Source organism: Coturnix japonica, chromosome Z, assembly GCF_054131305.1.
Source record: "Coturnix japonica strain WE chromosome Z, WE-NBRP24, whole genome shotgun sequence".
NCBI classification, from domain to species: Eukaryota; Metazoa; Chordata; class Aves; order Galliformes; family Phasianidae; genus Coturnix; species Coturnix japonica.
Window position 1 is genome coordinate 66,221,702 of NC_140702.1, and position 16,675 is coordinate 66,238,376.

General features: G+C 39.9%; 1 protein-coding gene across 17 annotated transcripts in view; it reads right to left on the reverse strand.

Moving 5' to 3' along the window:
- The window catches only part of UNC13B (unc-13 homolog B), a 210,299-nt gene that overhangs the window by 68,491 nt on the left and 125,133 nt on the right, over positions 1 to 16,675 (reverse strand). For 16 of the 17 annotated variants that reach the window (XM_085528481.1, XM_085528479.1, XM_085528476.1 and 13 more), the window contains 5 exons: positions 15,320 to 15,398; positions 13,578 to 13,652; positions 12,899 to 13,118; positions 5,995 to 6,222; positions 5,555 to 5,696 (listed from right to left, as the gene is read on the reverse strand). In XM_085528481.1, the coding sequence (XP_085384607.1) occupies positions 5,555 to 5,696; positions 5,995 to 6,222; positions 12,899 to 13,118; positions 13,578 to 13,652; positions 15,320 to 15,398 (744 nt within the window). Of the gene's footprint in view, positions 1 to 5,554; positions 5,697 to 5,994; positions 6,223 to 12,898; positions 13,119 to 13,577; positions 13,653 to 15,319; positions 15,399 to 16,675 lie in introns of those variants that run through there. The other variant, XR_014939252.1, reaches the window with a different exon arrangement.

A 16,675-nucleotide genomic window follows, 5' to 3' on the forward strand; every position in this document is an offset into this window, starting at 1 on the left:
AGCCAACACGGTTCTATCATTCAACACATCCATTTCACATGAAGATGTTAAATTATGTTTTCTCATGTTCTCGGCCTGAAGAACAGTAGAGCTCAGAGGCCCCAGTGTAATCATGACTGCTGTGTGCTTGGCAACTCATAGAGAGGAAGACTGCTGCCCCTTGCAGAGCTGACAGGCTAATAAGGACAAAAAGCAAGAACCAGGCATCACAGAAACAAATAATTGAAGCAAGGGAGCAGAGGAATCCACAGAATTTTGCAGATTTAAAAGTAGGTCAAGTCAAGCCCAAATTTAAGTAGTTTGGCTCTGCCTTGAAATTAGAAAAAGAGATTTATGATTCAAGGAGTCTGGTGAATATTTATACAGCCATCTTCTATGAGCAGATTCCCTTTTGCACAGTTGCAGGTGCAGCACTTAGGAAGGGTCTGCAGAGTTCCATCTTTGTGCAAAGGTAGAAACAAACAGAAAATGTTTGTTGGTGGTGAGGTCCTGGCACAGACTTTCCAGAGCAGCTGTGGTGCCGCATCCCTGGATGTGCTCAAGGCCAGGTTGGATGGGGCCCTTGGCAGCCTCAGCTGGTGGGGCAACCAGCCCACAGCAGGCATTGGGGCTGGGGGGGCTTTGAGGTCCTTTCCAACTCAAAGCATTCTGTTTCTATGAAAATCCGACAGAACTGGTATGGTTGAAAAGGCAGAAAGATTTATGTGCAGATCATGGAAATGTCTTGAAACAGCAGTGTCCAGCTGGCTGCTCTGCTGAGGCCAGCATCAATGGAAACAGAAGGCAGAAAACTTCACAGAATACGTTAATTTTTAAATAATACCAAGACTCCTCTATTAGGGGGGTAAAAAGACAGCAGAGAATACACTGAAAGCAAATTCAGAGTTGGCAGAGAACAATGTTAAAATCCTTAGCAGTTTATAAGTTCAGCATGATAGCACAAAAATAGGCTGCCGAGATCCAGTTGTTGCTGCCTAAGAACAAAGACATGAATTTTCTGTTCTTACTAGCATGAAGCTCATTTCTTAGGGGAACAAGTACAGTCATTTTGCCGTTACCCAACGCTACAACAATGACTGCACAAATTAATTGTGCAGTTCTCCTAACTACAAAGAGCAGACAAAGTGGTTCTGAGCATTACATCCTTAGCTATATTAACACAGCTTCCCCAAAAGTGCTTGTCACAAGGCATCAGCACTACATTCAGATCTAAGCTTCTCATCAGTTACTGAGCAGGGACACAGGTAGGATTTCATCAAGCTGCCTGTTTGCCCCGACCACGCAATGAGCAGAGGAGCCTGAGGATGCAGAATTACAGTGACACAGACGCGGTGGTCTCCAAAGGTGAAGTCTGAAAAGCAACTCCAGAACAGCATCACATAACAACAGAGACTATTGAAAGATGCTGGGCTTGGTAACAGACTCAGCAGCTGAAAGGAAAACTGAGCAACCAAAGAGAAAACTTTGGGTGACAGCGCAGTGTCTAGCTATGCAAAAGCACCATTCTCAAAGGATTAATACAAATGTTTATCATCTGTGGCTCTGCATGTCCTAGTAAAATATTGGTCATCTGCTGGCAGGAGGTACTGCATTTACTTCCACTCAGTCTTCTGCAGTGAGAGAATAAATGTGCCTCTTGCAAACTGCCCACTGACAATGCAATCTGTTTAAGGCAGTGATTTCACACCCACCATAAATGCCTTGAGAACAAATATATTCAGACAATACAACTTCAAGGAGATATTACTTTAAAATGAGTGAGTCATTTTGAGCCTAAGCCAAGAAACATGGCAAAGTACTGTTTGAATCCACCAACTACTAGTGCTCATAGTCAAGATTCGGGTGTTTCCTTAGAAAAGCTGATATGGACTACCAACCTCCAGCTGAGCGCAAAGCTCTCCTTTTAGAACAGAACTCTGTCCTGTTGTCAAGAGTTCATTCTCCTAAACTCTGTCTGCTGTGGTAATTTGTTCAAATGGATGCTCAGATTCAGTCTTCACAAAAAAAAAAAAAATCAAAAAAAAAATCACCAGAAAGTCTGTACTTCCCACTGATAGTCTAAATTATGTCTAAAAGGAGAATTAAAGTCTTGTCTTAATTGCGTTAAATACTGCAAAAATATCTTCCTTCTCATATTACTGGGCTGTTTCCTAGGGAAACGAGTGCTCTGCAGATTTCTTTTCAATGCTTCTTCATTTCAACACACTTAGTGAAAAATGAGAGAAAAGAGAGAAACCCAAACCAACTGCTATTCCTGGAAAGTCTGCAGACACCTGGCTCTCACGCGCCAAACAAGACAGGTAACTCAGCACCAACTGCAGGTAGGACACGCGCTGTCCAGAGTTAGGTGCAAAGGAAGAAAGCTCAGGGCACAGAAGCCAAGTCTACGCAGCAAATGAAGGAGGCTACCTTTTAGCTTACTCAATATAGCTGTAAGAAAAGGAGTCTGCATTATAGGAGTGGAATGTAAAGTCAAGAGAAGCACAATTCATTAGCGTGTGCTGACAGAACATTATTTTTTTTGTATTGCAGAAATAGCTGAAGTGACCTATCAAGCTTCATCCTCCAAGTACCATTTATGCAGCCTTTGCAGCTTGCCTGCAAAACTTTGAACTGAGCGAAAAGAACCTCCTTGCATTTGTATAGGTCTTCAAATTCCAATGAAAGATGTAACAAAATTCTTTGTACCACATTTCCTAAAGCTAAGGATGAAAATATACAAGAAGATAATATTCAGAAAGAAAAAAGACCCGCAAATTCCTTGCTTAGTAATGAATATGTTCCAAGAACCCGTCATTAATCTAAGCAGATGCCCATAGGGACATATGCTAGTAACGACCTAAATAGTGCTTATAATGAAAACCTGGAGTCTTTTTTTTCCAGCCTTGTCCTTTCTAAAATACAGTTCTAAATTAGGACTTACAAATCGGGTCAGCCTTACCACTATTTTTTTTTTGTTTTTGTCCCTTTTTTCCTTATTTTTTATAGGAAAAAAAGTCATATTCAAGGAGATATGTTTAAGTTAATATACTTTTACATCCATCACCACAGATAAGCACAAAGAAACTATTTCAAATAGGTCACTGCAGCCTTAACTCAAAAAATATATATTTAAACTGCTTTTAGTCAATTTTAAAGAGTCTGTAGAAATTACGGTACTATTCAGCTGCACAGAGTCTGACTTAGATTGTATCACAGGTTACATAAACACCTCTATGACAACTGATAAATATGGGTTTCCAGCTCTACAGCCAACCTTTGAAAAGATGCCAGAATTGTGACTGCATAACAGACACTGAGCATCTAATGGACATCATCTGCAAGCAAGTCTGTCCAACAAGCCAAACTGACAATGAACAGCAATAACTAAACCATACATTATCTACTGACCTGAATGTTCTCTACCTGTGCACCTTGCAGTAACTGAAATATTTAAGTGTTTCCAACTCCAAATTTCTCATATATCTGCTCTAAGGCAGGCTTTTAATACCTTCCAGGACACCTTTCTCCCACTGTAACAAGTTAACATCATTCTAAAATAAACACATACACATCCTTAACACTCAAAACTGAGGATCTTTGGATTGTCTTGACAGCCTCTTCTGACAAAGCTTAGCAAGTAATTGTTATTTCTGGCCTGCATACGTTGATTTAAGTTTCCATTTGATTATGAAGGGGAGAAGATTTCAGCAGTTTTAAGAGATGCAAGCTGAAAAAAGGATCCATAAATGAAAAGAAAAAGAAAAAGAAAAAGAAAAGGAAAAGAAAAGGAAAAAGAAAAAGAGAAGAGAAAGAGAAAGAGGAAGAGAAAGAGAAAGAGAAAGAGAAAGAGAAAGAGAAAGAGAAAGAGAAAGAGAAAGAGAAAGAGAAAGAGAAAGAGAAAGAGAAAGAGAAAGAGAAAGAGAAAGAGAAAGAGAAAGAGAAAGAGAAAGAGAAAGAGAAAGAAAAAGAAAAAGAAAAAGAAAAAGAAAAAGAAAAAGAAAAAGAAAAAGAAAAAGAAGAAGAAGAAGAAGAAGAAGAAGAAAAAGAAAAAGAAAAAGAAAAAGAAAAAGAAAAAGAAAAAGAAAAAGAAAAAGAAAAAGAAAAAGAAAAAGAAAAAGAAAAAGAAAAAGAAGAAGAAGAAGATGCATGTGTAAAAGACCAGTGCTGCATACAGCATATGGTGCGCTTTGACGTCTACCAATAAAACCATGGATGCCAGTACTTAAGACTCCTGCAATATATCTTGTTACAGTAATCATTACCTCCTTCTGCTATTAAAACAACCACCTAGTCACAGGCAAGACATAAAGTAGCATCAACTCTAATGTCCCATAGCATATTATCTGCTGAATCACAGATACAGTGATAAAATCTAAACAGCAGCACTGTTAAAACTGTGACATTTATCACGTTGCACTATCTATCTTTAAACACAGTATTTGTTGAAGCTCCTAAAATTAGAAGGGAACACACTTCGAATACCATGGTAACTACTTGGCATGGTAAATCAAGGTCCTTAAGGATCCCACATTACTGCTATTGTGACTAGACTTAACCAAACGGCACTGAAGTATACTTGTCTACAATCTGAGCAGTAATGTCACTTTGGATTAAAGGATAAAATGAAAGGCCTGTCTGCTCAAAACAGAGATGAGATTTTTCTGACATTAATGAACTACTTTAGAAATGATTTTGTTTGGACGGTGCATGGTCAGGACAAAGCTGGGTTGACAAAAGCTTGATTCTAAAGCATGATTTCAGTATACAGAGAACTCCCCCCATGAAGTTTAAGGGAAAAGAAGGAAGAAAAACAAAGAGAGGGAAGGTATAAAAGAACAGCTTGCACGTTAAAGAAAATAAACATTTTGGGGGCTGAAAGAGATTACCCTTAATCTACAGAAACTACTCTCTTGCTAGATTTTAGGTCTCCCTTTGGTGTTATCAAGCGTTCAATGATAAATTGAGGGTACTGTTTACTTATTCAATAAAAGCAGGACGGAAAAATACACTTCAGCTTTTAAAGCATATTTGAAACAGAAAAACCATGCCTCTAGCCTTTCTTTTCAATTCAGACCTGGATACGTTGCTCATCTTGAAAGCAGGCAATCCCTCGAGTTCCTATAACATTGATTTTCCAAAAGTAAGGGGAGAAACTGGTAGTGTCACAGACAAGTGACAAACAACTTTCTTTATCCTCTGTTGGTCGTACAACAGAAGCAGGTCACAGCAGCAGGTCACACGAAGTCTGCTTAGCCTTTCATACAAACTTCACGCTTTCATCTTCCAAATAATTTGGAAAGTACATCTATTATCCAAGAACACAAGCTACCAAGTTAAAGATTTTCCTTTCTTTAGCTCTCTCTAGAAACATCAATACCAAAAGGCTCACAGAACAGACAATTTATATATACAAAAGTGAGAAAGATAAGGTAGACCTGAGTGTGCTGTGCACATTGTTATAGACGTCAACTCTTTAAAGGTGTATGTAACACCAAGCAGAAATGAAACCCACAGGCAGCGTGGGAAAGCACGGATCATACAAATAGTCAAAAAGGGGGGTGAGAGTACTTACAAATAAAACTTCTCTTCCCACACAGGATTCAAATTCCCAAAAATTGTTTTTGTCCTCTTCTTTGTTTTACCCACTTGAACAGTTACATACGGATCGCTGGAACCAGTCTTGTCTTTGGCCTGTAGACCCTGAGCACACACCACTGGAAGGAAAAGAGAAGGGTGATTACCACCCTCCAGTAACACAATGTGTCCATACACCACATGAAGAAGCAGGTAGCTCAGAATGTCCAGAAAAACAAAAACAACACTCATGAGAACTTTTCTGATGAGCCTCAGCTCACAGTGCACTGCAGTGTCCGGGATACGAGTACCTGTCTCCATTTGCTACCTGAACATAAAGAAATACAGTCCACAGATGCCTGTTCTCTCTAGTCTCAGACCAGCCCTGTCCTAGGTGCTCAAACAAGACCAACTGAATCTATGCTTCCTTCCACTCACCTGTGATTGTGATCTTTGCTGACCATTTCGAGGTGCCATCGAGCACGCTTTGCTTCACTGTCTTCATTTGCTGAGCATGTGTCAATTTGCTCTCACAAAACACATCTCTGATCAAGTCAAAGATCTCTGGTTTGTTCCGCTCACGGATTTTCATGCGATCCTTCATGGCCATGATGAAATTCTGGGTTCGATCCTCAGCTCCATGCTTTGAGCTCTTCTCTGCTGCTCCTGTGCATCAGAGAGTAAAAAAGAAGCATCAGAAACATGCAAACACAGAAAGTCACGTTTCATTGATGAATAGGGATGACGGAATCAAAGCTACAATTTATTTCACACAATGCCTCTTACTGTTGTCATTTATAGATAGCCCTCCTATTTTAACATATGCAAAAGAAAATATGAACCAGTTGGAGCTGCATGGAGATACTGGGAGTGCCCAGACTGGATCTGGGTTGCTCTCCTCACAACAGGCTTGAGTTCTACACCTTTGCAGCTGAGAAAGACCCAGAAGCAGAGCTCTAACCATAACAGCAGACATCACCATGTTCCCACTTCTCACAACCTTGCTTTGAATAAATAGATCCCTGCTTGGGAAGGTGACAGTGGTCCCTCACTGCAAATAGCACCTATAAGCTTATCTAAAAGCTGCACCTCAGAACCAAGAAAAAGTTCAGATGGGCCAAGAGTCACTATTTTTTACTGATGTGCTCTGCATGATTTCCCATTCAGCACTAAGTCACTGCACAGTGCATGGTCTGTTCTTCTGCTTGGAGCAAACATCAAGCTGGAGGCATTTGAAGTGCTTCTCTGGATCCCCTTCCTTTTTAGTTTGTTTCATTTGTAAGGAGATAGCCCGAACTGTAGTTGCCATATCTAATCCAAACACTTATAAGGTAGCAAACCGAATAGGTATGGGGCACAAGTACAGCATCTAGCAGCTAGAAACACAAGAGCCAGGAGCAGGGGTCTGTACTACATGGATATTAACTGGAACTTGAAAACAGAGGCCTCTGGTCCCTTGTGTATTGTTTACAAAATTTATACGTTCATATCATTATGAGATAAGAATGTTCTTATGGTCAATTCCACATTAGACAAATGTGTTAACTGGGAGAGCTTACAAAAAAAATGGTATAATTTTGCATGTTCTGGAGTTTTAGCAGTTAGTGCCCACAGAGAACTAGGGTCTGCAAATGCACACTCACAAAGGACCCCAGCAGTACAGCATAACAGGAACCTTCTTAGCAAGCCCAATCAGGTGCCTAGTGACAAATGCTGCCTAAAGATATCCACTTCTTGGACCTTCAGTCTAACATCTTTTACCATTTCAATAAAGAAACAAAAAGTCAATTATAACTTCCATCATCCCAATGGAAAAGAATAAAAGCAGTCTGGAACGGAATGTAACCACTGAAGTTTCAGAAGTTCATTAAGGACACTGCACAACAAGGCACACTATTCAAGATTTGAGCAAAAAAAATAAAAGCCTTAAGTTTGCATTACCTGATAATTATTTTTTCATTTTACTTGCCAGAGGCTCAATGTTCAGTATTTCATTTAGTACAATAAAATGTATCTGAGAAAAATCCCCAGAGTTTTCTATTGTTGGCTTAAGATGAAATGAAATCAAAATACTGGAATTAATTACACAGTCCCTGCTGTCCCCACTCACCAGAGAAGAACTACCATCACCCAAATTGATGTCTTGTATCGAACAATCATCCAGCCATAGACCCAACATTTATTAAAGGAATACAGAATTGAAATGATACTAGGGGCTACACTTTGAACTTCAGATAAGAAATGCTATTCATCTTTAATACAAGTAGGTCTTTTGGGGAGGGAGGCGGACTTGACGTAGGATACGAAGAGCTACAGAAACCATGAAAGGCCAAACTGAATAAGTCGTCCTACCTACCTGGAATTCTGAAATCTGTAATGAGCTAAAGAAACCATGTCCTGCCCTTTCTGATTTTATGGATATTGAGAATCAAACTAAACATTAAGAGCTTTAGTCTTGCATTAGTGGAGTGCTCCATTTCAGAAACATTCTCTAAAGAAATTACTAGCCAGATAGCTTGCAAATATCAGTGTTTCATTGTCCATCACAGAGATGGGACCAGAATTACCAGGAGTGGCACTAGTCTGCATTATTGCCTTAATGCAAGCACCCCATTCTTACTTGGCTGGAAATGGACAGAGAGAATTTTTCCTTGGATCCTCATGGCGTGTACAAACTCGATGCAGATCACTATATTGGAAGGCAAAAGGTGTTTTCCCTGCTGCTGAACTTGAATTGTATGTATTCATTCAGCTTCAAAAAAAAAAAAGGTTTTGCCAGTGGCTTAGGTTTTAAAGCAGTTCTGTAAGTAGCAATAAAAAGGCAAGGGACGATATAAATACCATGAATAGACGTGTACAATGTCATATAAATGGCAGTGGGCTTTCCTTATCTCTTCCTTCCTAGAAATGAATCACGAGTTGATTTATAACTGGAAACAGAAAGCAAATAGGACTATATTGGGACTGGTATTGATACAGCTCCTAGTAAACTGCCAGTGCTGTTATCTTATGCTTTAACAGGAAAAAGTCAAGAAACTGGCAGGATAGAAGACAGCTGTTCAGTAGGCGGATAATGCTTAGAAATTATATATTCCTGAAACTTAAAATAGATATTCAAGTTTCAAATAAAGGTATCCTTCCTCCTTCTGTGCAAATATTTTCCTGCATAGGATTCTGGAAGCAAACAGGCATCCATCACCATGGTGTCAAATCATCAATTCAAGATAGAAGCCAAGATGATTATCACAAGAGTGACTTCTCACTCTCACTAACAGTCCACTCACAGAGCCAGGCTCTGGAATGCAATCTGTTTGGAGGGTAACACAGAAGTTTCTCATCCAAAACCCAACAAACATGCCAGGCTTCCAGTTCTGATTCAAAAAGCTCTAAACAACTCCATCAGTGAACCAAAGCCCTAGGAGACAAACCAGAACCAAGAGGGGCATTCGGTACTGCAGCTTTCAAATATGAAGTTCTCCATATTTGTCATGCTACGATACAAAAAAAGCACTCTTACGGATAACCACACTCACAAAGTGCATTTTACATTTAGTAGTAGTTTGAAGTTTGAGATCTCAAATCCTCCTTTCAAGATCTCCAAAGAACACGGTTCTGATATCCTAGGGCAAATTATTTTCTCAGGTTTAACTGTAATTGGTGGAGGACTTAGACTAGCAACTCTAAAGGAAAACAAGGCACACATCTGCAGCTTTTCAAACACTAGCACAGAACTACGTTTCTTTTTGTCAGTATCATGCCAATATAACGTCCCTCCTTTCCACCTTCCTCATAATTCTGCCTGCTTCTCAAAATCTATTTCTTGGCTTCCTACACATCTATCATCCTCTTCATTTGATATTAACATTTCCCGAACAGTTGGATTTCAGTTAGCAGCACACTGGTGCCCAGGGCAAGAGATAAAAGCCCCCTTTTCCAAAAGCTTTACATGCTATAAGAATTTTAAATCTCTCTATTTAATTCCAGTCAAGTAAGAAAAGAAGTGTACCCATTCAGCGCAGATCTCAAGCACCTCCAAGAATAGGTGAAGGATAAAATAAAAAATAAAAAAAAAAAAGCACATCTAGAACAAGTATTTATCACCTTATAATGAAAAGGTAAGTTCCCCATCAACAGAATAACGCCTTCACAGTACCTACTGTCAAGAAATGTAGATTTTTAATCCTCTCAGAGTAACAACTTGGTGACAATAGTTGCCATAATCCTGATGGCTGCAGAGAGCATGCCACAGGTAATTCCAGCATTTCAAACACAGTCATTTCAGGGAACAGTCCTGCTGAACTGAACTGCACAGCATGTCCCACCACACAGAGATACAAACAAAACTAAAAAGTGCTGAATCTCAAAAGCTGGGAGACTGAAAGTTGCAGGTTTTTCGCTTTTTTTGTTCTTAAATAAAATTCAGATAAAAGATTTACACCCCTCATCTCCGTTGGGTGTAGTGCATGAGATGCTGCCTGGAGCAGGAAATGCATTCTAAAAACATTCTTAATTGCCCCTCAGACAACAAAGGTTACGAGGCATTCCTAAAAACACCATGAGCAAATTAGCTTCAAAAGAGAAACAGCACCCACTTTTAGACAAATGGATTTTGTATCAACCCGCAGAAAAACAGTGCTGAATTTGAGTACTCTGTCACAACAGACCCACACGTTTGTTGATGGTATCAGATATTCACTTCCTTAAAATATAGATGGTAAGAAAAAAAGCCTTATAAGAAATAACATAACTTAATTCTCATAGACGTGGGGAAAAGGATCTGTTTATTCCCCAGAGAAAAGCACTGAAGCATAGAAGATTGATAAACATCACATCCTGATTCTAAAGACCCAGGCATCTATCCAAACGTCTGAAGTACAGACAATGGATTCGTATCTGCGACCAGTCTGAAAATTCATTTTACTCTAACACAACATTTTCTGGAAGACCTGACAAGAGTCAAATGAAAATATATCCTGAGGCATCAAGGCATAACCAATAGAATTGTACTTGCTACCAGCCTGGAAATTCATTCTGTGGAAGCCTTATGTAGGGTTAAGTGAAAATACATCCTGACAACATAGACTTTTTTGTTGGTTTTGTGTTTGTTTGTTTTGTTTTCATTGGCAACAACAACAACAAAACCAACAGTAGTAAAACTTTTTTAGGAAGAAAACCCTCCTGAGTTCAACATACAAGAAATTTCAGCCTCAGACTTACTGAATTTCTAAACTATTGCTTAGGCCTCACAGTCCCGTCATCATCACATCCTAGAGCCCACTGCACAAAGCTATTTAACTCCAACCAGAGTTAAATAAGCTGCTCCCACAGTTATTATTGAGACTGTTCCAGAATCTCCCAGTTCTCAACACTGAAGTCTCCTTTTTTCCACCCTTAATTGTCTCAAAGCAAATTTATTCCATTTTTTTGTTGTATAAACAGTGAGCTTAGACAGACCGTCTTCCTCTCAGCTTTTTATCTCGCCCTTCCCCACCACACTGCAGGCATAAATAACATCAGACAAGGATTAAACAAATTCACAACCATCACTGTCAGCCATTAAGCACAGCACCTACTGCTCAGAAAGTCATTAAGTCATGGAAAGTTGAAAAAGTAAAGCAGAGTCATAGGAACTCTACACTGCGTGTTTAACGCCTTTGTCTTGGGGTCCATCATGATGATTTCAGTTATACCCCCTATGGCTGTTCTTCATTTCCTGAAACAATATTACCTCTGTCTTCCTCCTGCCCTGCACTGCCAAACCCTCTTTGCAAAGATTAACAAGCAATTTCATACCATTCTATCTCAAAACGCTCTCACACATTTTCCCCTTTACATTTGAACTTTGCCCAGTATCTGTCCCACTCTGAAGTCCTTCTTGCACATGATTGCCAGAGCTGCCCTCTGCAAAAATATATTTCCTCTTTGTAATTTCTCAAATTTACTTTTCCTTCTATTGTTTTCAACTTCATTACTTCTCCTCTGAGCAGTTTTGTGCCTGTTTCCTTGCTGCTGCTGGTACAAACTCTATTTTCCTCCACTCTCAATAGCATTTTCCCACACTGAGATATCACAGCTTCTTTATGACATGGTAATATCTAGGATGTGCATCTGAGTTAAGCTTAGGTACACATATTAGCAGCTTTTCATCTCAAACGCTGGAATTCATCATTTAGTATCGTGAATCCAACTGGCACTCTACATCAGATTTTGTCATAAAGATGAGTTATGTCTTAACTAAATTCTCTCAAACCAAGTGAAATCTAGCAGCCCTGTCCTTAGTCACAAAATTATCTCTGTAGTGATAGTAGCTGGTTTCTACTTCACAGAACTTCCTGAGTCCTTCTGATTTTTTCCATCGAATTGGAATGACAAGAAAACTAAGAGTGAACAGAAGAAGCCCCACCTTCCTGCTCAAGATTTAATGCTTACAGTGTAAGTTTATCATGTCTTATACAAGATACATAAGATATGTCTAAATATATTCATGTAGATAACTTGCTCTCAAATACGAGCATATGACTGAGAACAAATAAAAATAATCTGACCAATCCCGATGCCGAATTGGACAGTTGAAAAGAAAAACAAACACAGATCCTTTTAAGTTTCTCCACTCTCTGTGTCAGGGTTCCTCTATTCTGCAATGTCATAGTTCTTCACCTTCTTTGAAGAGGGCTCAATTCTGAACACTGCAGAAAATCAAGATAAGCAGAAATGCAAGCAGGAATATAAGATACTGCCCAGACACTTAAACATTACTTATTATCTAACCCTTCATCTGTCCTTATTCAGTACAAGGTCTCTAAAGAGATTCAGCTTCAAGGCACTCCTATTCAAATGACATAATGCCTTGCCAATCTGCACTAGAAGAATCCTACCTAAATTCACAGATGGTAATCCCTGAGCAGGATCTCTCTGGTGCTCTGGAAAGCTTAAAATGTACGTTATCACAGACTGAAGGTTTAAACAAACAAACTGCCTGGGATACTGAGGCAGGAAGAACAGATAAAATGAGTATGCCCATCTTAGTAGCTTACCCATCCAGCACACTGACTATCTTCTGTGCAGGATATGATAGCAAGCATACCATCTGAGCTGATAAACAGAGATTAAACACATTATGCAGGTTAAAACAAACAAAAAATAAACAGCGGGCTGATAGGGACAGGTTTAGTCGTATGGCCTACTTACAGAAAGCATACAGTCATTTTAATAAATGCATCTTCGCTGCTCCCTGAGGATCAGGGTTTAGCAACACACATTTAGGAAAGCTCCTGTAACACTCTTTGAACAGCCATTTTTCACTGCACCTCTCAGGACAGGAAGCAGCAAAGCAACTACTCACTCTGTAAGCAGTCAGCGTTGAGCAAGTCTTGGCACTTCTCATGGCACTTGACTCCACATTCAGCGCAGCGCATTCCCTGCCGTGCGATACCCCACAACAGCCCCTCACATTCATAGCAGTAGGTAGGAGTTGTGGCTGTCCATACTTCGAAGTTGTGTGGGGTTGTACAAGAGATAGGGTAAATTAAGGCTTGCAAGGTCTTCTTATAGACATGAGATTTCTGAAAGACACAGAAATCAACATCAAGGAAGGTGATTGAACCTGCTGTTGCTGGTTATCACATAGGTGGTAGGGAAAAGGCGTGAGAAGCGCAATACATCTACACATCTTAAGTAGCCAAATCTATCAGTCTTTTCCATGTGTTAGCAGAGAATCCCCCCGCAAAAATGTCTCTCCCAACATTTAAAAGAAAGTAAGTGAGATGGAAGAAATGAATTACAGGTTTTGGATGACGGATACCTTGCATGAAGTAAGTTTCACACAATAGATAGCTGAAAAGTTTGTATTTTTCAGGGACATATAAGACATGTTAAATTTTATTTTTTACATTTGTTTTCTGTAAACAAATAATGTGAAGTTTCACATCTGTATCTTTAGACTGTGAAGCTGGCTCTGCATCCCACAGAACCTAATTCCCCTTACAAAGCATTAACATGAGCTACACAGCTCTCCCACTTACCAGCTCTTCATCTTTGAGAGATGTTCTGGTGGCCATTGCTGAGGTAATTCCGGCTTTCCGGGACTGAACCAGTGACTACAGAGGAACAAAGTTTGTTATTCAATACAGGTATCTATGCAGTGGTACTACATACCCAGGAGTGTGAGCAAGGACACCCCGTCATGCCAGATATCAAGCCAGCAGTCTAGTACATTCAAGTTGCTTTCTTAAGTGACACATCTCACATTTCACATCTCAAAAGTCAAGGTATACTTTGAGAGACCTCCAACTTAACTTTATCTGCCCATAGGCATTCTCACTGAGGAAAATGTTTGTTTGACTGGCAAGAACTGTCAATGAAAACTGGGCTCACCTCTCCATGTCTATGGTAGCAACGGTAACACTGTTATTGCTTAAGATAATTGTGTGGGACCGTCCTCTATATTTAATTTCACTTGTAAACAAAATAAGGTTTTTGTCAGGTTTTAAATTTACACAACACTCAAAAATGTGACAGTGAGAAAGACACAAAAAGGATAAAGAACAGGATGGGTCAGGAGAACAGGTTTGAATGCGCTGGTGAATCACAATCATTGGCCATCACTGAATACAATGAACAGCATTTCTGCCTCAGAACTGCCTCCTTCACAACACAGCAGTGCTGTTCTGTAGCTCTGAGCAGCACAGGCCCCAGTCTCTGCAGCACCTAACATTGCCACGGACAGATGACAGCAGAGAAGGCAACTAAAATCAGTAACATCTAATTTAGAACCATCAAATTTTATCAGAAATCTCCATTAATCCTCTGATTTATGTCATTTGAAGACCGACCAAAACAGTTCATTCCATCAGTGATGTAGCAGGACAGGGTACTTAATATGGATGCACTGCAGTGCTGCAGGTTCAAAATGAAAAGCAAATAAAATGAAGGGAAGGTAAAACATTTTTGTTTCTGGTGAAGACTTTGTGGATAGTCTTTAGCTCCACTTACCATGGCCTACGGAGAGAGTGAATGAAAGCATTCAAAGGAAGCAACACAAGTTAATGCCATCATTGCACAGATTTAAAAGATGCAAGCAGTTAATAAGACACATATTATGCTTCCCATGCATAAGCTGGCAGAGAGAACTGTATGCATCTCTTCACAGGAACTACAGGATACAGAAACCTTCAGCTTTTCAGCTGTTGTAACATTTCCCCCAACTAACTATGAATGTGCTGTATGGACTGAACACACAGCCAACAGAAAGCCATTTGTCCCGCTGAAGCCTTATTTCACTGTATGACACAGAGATATGAAACTCGTCCTCATTACTTGTTTGACTCTTGTGCTTCCTCAGTGCGGGAGCCTACTGGCAATACTGCAAATTACTTTAAAACACTGGAGCATATTATGTTCATTTATCTACCCTCTCAAATTCCAAGTTGCCAGACCTCACATGGTCATCCTAACTTTCCTCACAGCACATGACTTTTAGGAAAATGTATTAAAAAATTACAGGCCTAAGTTTAATCCAACCTTCTGAGTAGAATAAAGAAGGAAAACTGAATATGAAAAATGTCTTAATTCTTCCAAATGAAGCAAACACTGTATGAAAACACACCTCGTTCTGATTGTTTCTAACTCCCAAACTCTTACTGTAAGAATTAATTAAACTAAGCAGGAAACTTCTAACTTCTTCAAGCAACAATGAACATTACTGTATGCCAAAAAGTAAAGCTATTTGCACCATCGACTGCATGGCAGAAGAAAAATCTCTTACCAGATCACTGACAAGTGGAATTGGCTTTTTTTTGCGTAGATCGGGCATGCTGTCAATGCCATAGAGACCACCTGCAGGCCTGGAGATTCAGGAGGAAAAAAAAGGATTAAGAATCCCAAGAGCTGTGATAGACAGTAAACAGGTGACCAAAACGCTTCCTTAGGTCATTAGCCTCTTTGCTAATGTAACAGTTAATGAGGAAGAATCAGTTGACATAAAGCAAAGTCAGCAAGAACTGAGATGACGCTTCAGAAAGAATAAAAATACAACATAAATATACAGTATCAATTAAGTATGTATCATTTGCACATGTAAACATCTAGATGTTTATGCCCCACATCAGTGGGTGGGAGGGAGCCAGTCGAAGTGGCTCAGCCCAGAGCCAGGAAACTGCTGTCATCAGGCTGCAGGCCAGAGCAGCCTAACCCTCAAGCTCTATATAATTATTAGAGGAAAACTCTGACATCAGGGGAGGAAGGAGAAGACTATTTTTGTTTTTATAAAAGTGCCCATCCCTGCTGCTCGGCAGTTGAAGTCATTCAGGACGCTATGGACAAGAGCTGCCATTTGCTGGTGGAAGTGGTGGAGGAGCAACAGTGCCTCCAGCCCAGCAACACTCCGAATCTACAGAAATAAGACGTGATAGTCTCCTTATTTCCTGATAAGTCAGCCTGAATTACTGCATATGTAGGGGACAACAGGGAATCTGTCTTCTGTGGTCAAGCAGGACCTACTCACATCCCTTTTCAGTAAAGCCAAAAAGTTAAGTAACAGAAAAGACTAGAAAAAGACTACTGATGTCCAAATCCACATAACAGCAGACAATGATAGTGTGATAGGTTGGGGAAGGATGTTACTGCACAGACTAGCACAAGGCTGTGTCAAAAGATGGAAAGACATATATATAGTAACATGTCATGGTGCTGTAGTGGTGAAACTGACTTTTCTGACTGTGCGTAGGTGGGTGACACATCTGATCCATGGCTGAGCTGCCAGCTGCTGCCAGATAAATAAGTCTGGTGAGAAGGTGAGCAACACGAACCTCACCTCTGCATGCAACATCAGGCTTATGTACGCTGCTCATTGTTCTTTATGCTCCTACATAATGAATCAAACCCATTCACAGCCTGCAATGCCACTCTGCCAGCAAAATGTGACAGTAAATACTGCAGCTGGGAGCAGAGACTAACTCAGGCATGAAAAAGCTGCAGACTTATTTCAGTTAGTTTAAGCTGCTGAAGTCCCTTACAAAGAACAAAAAAAAGGGGTTCTGTAGTTCTGGAAATCCCTACAGCAAGGCCACAAGGTGTTTTTACCAAAAGCTATCCTCATTTCCAGCATACAGCTACAGGAAAA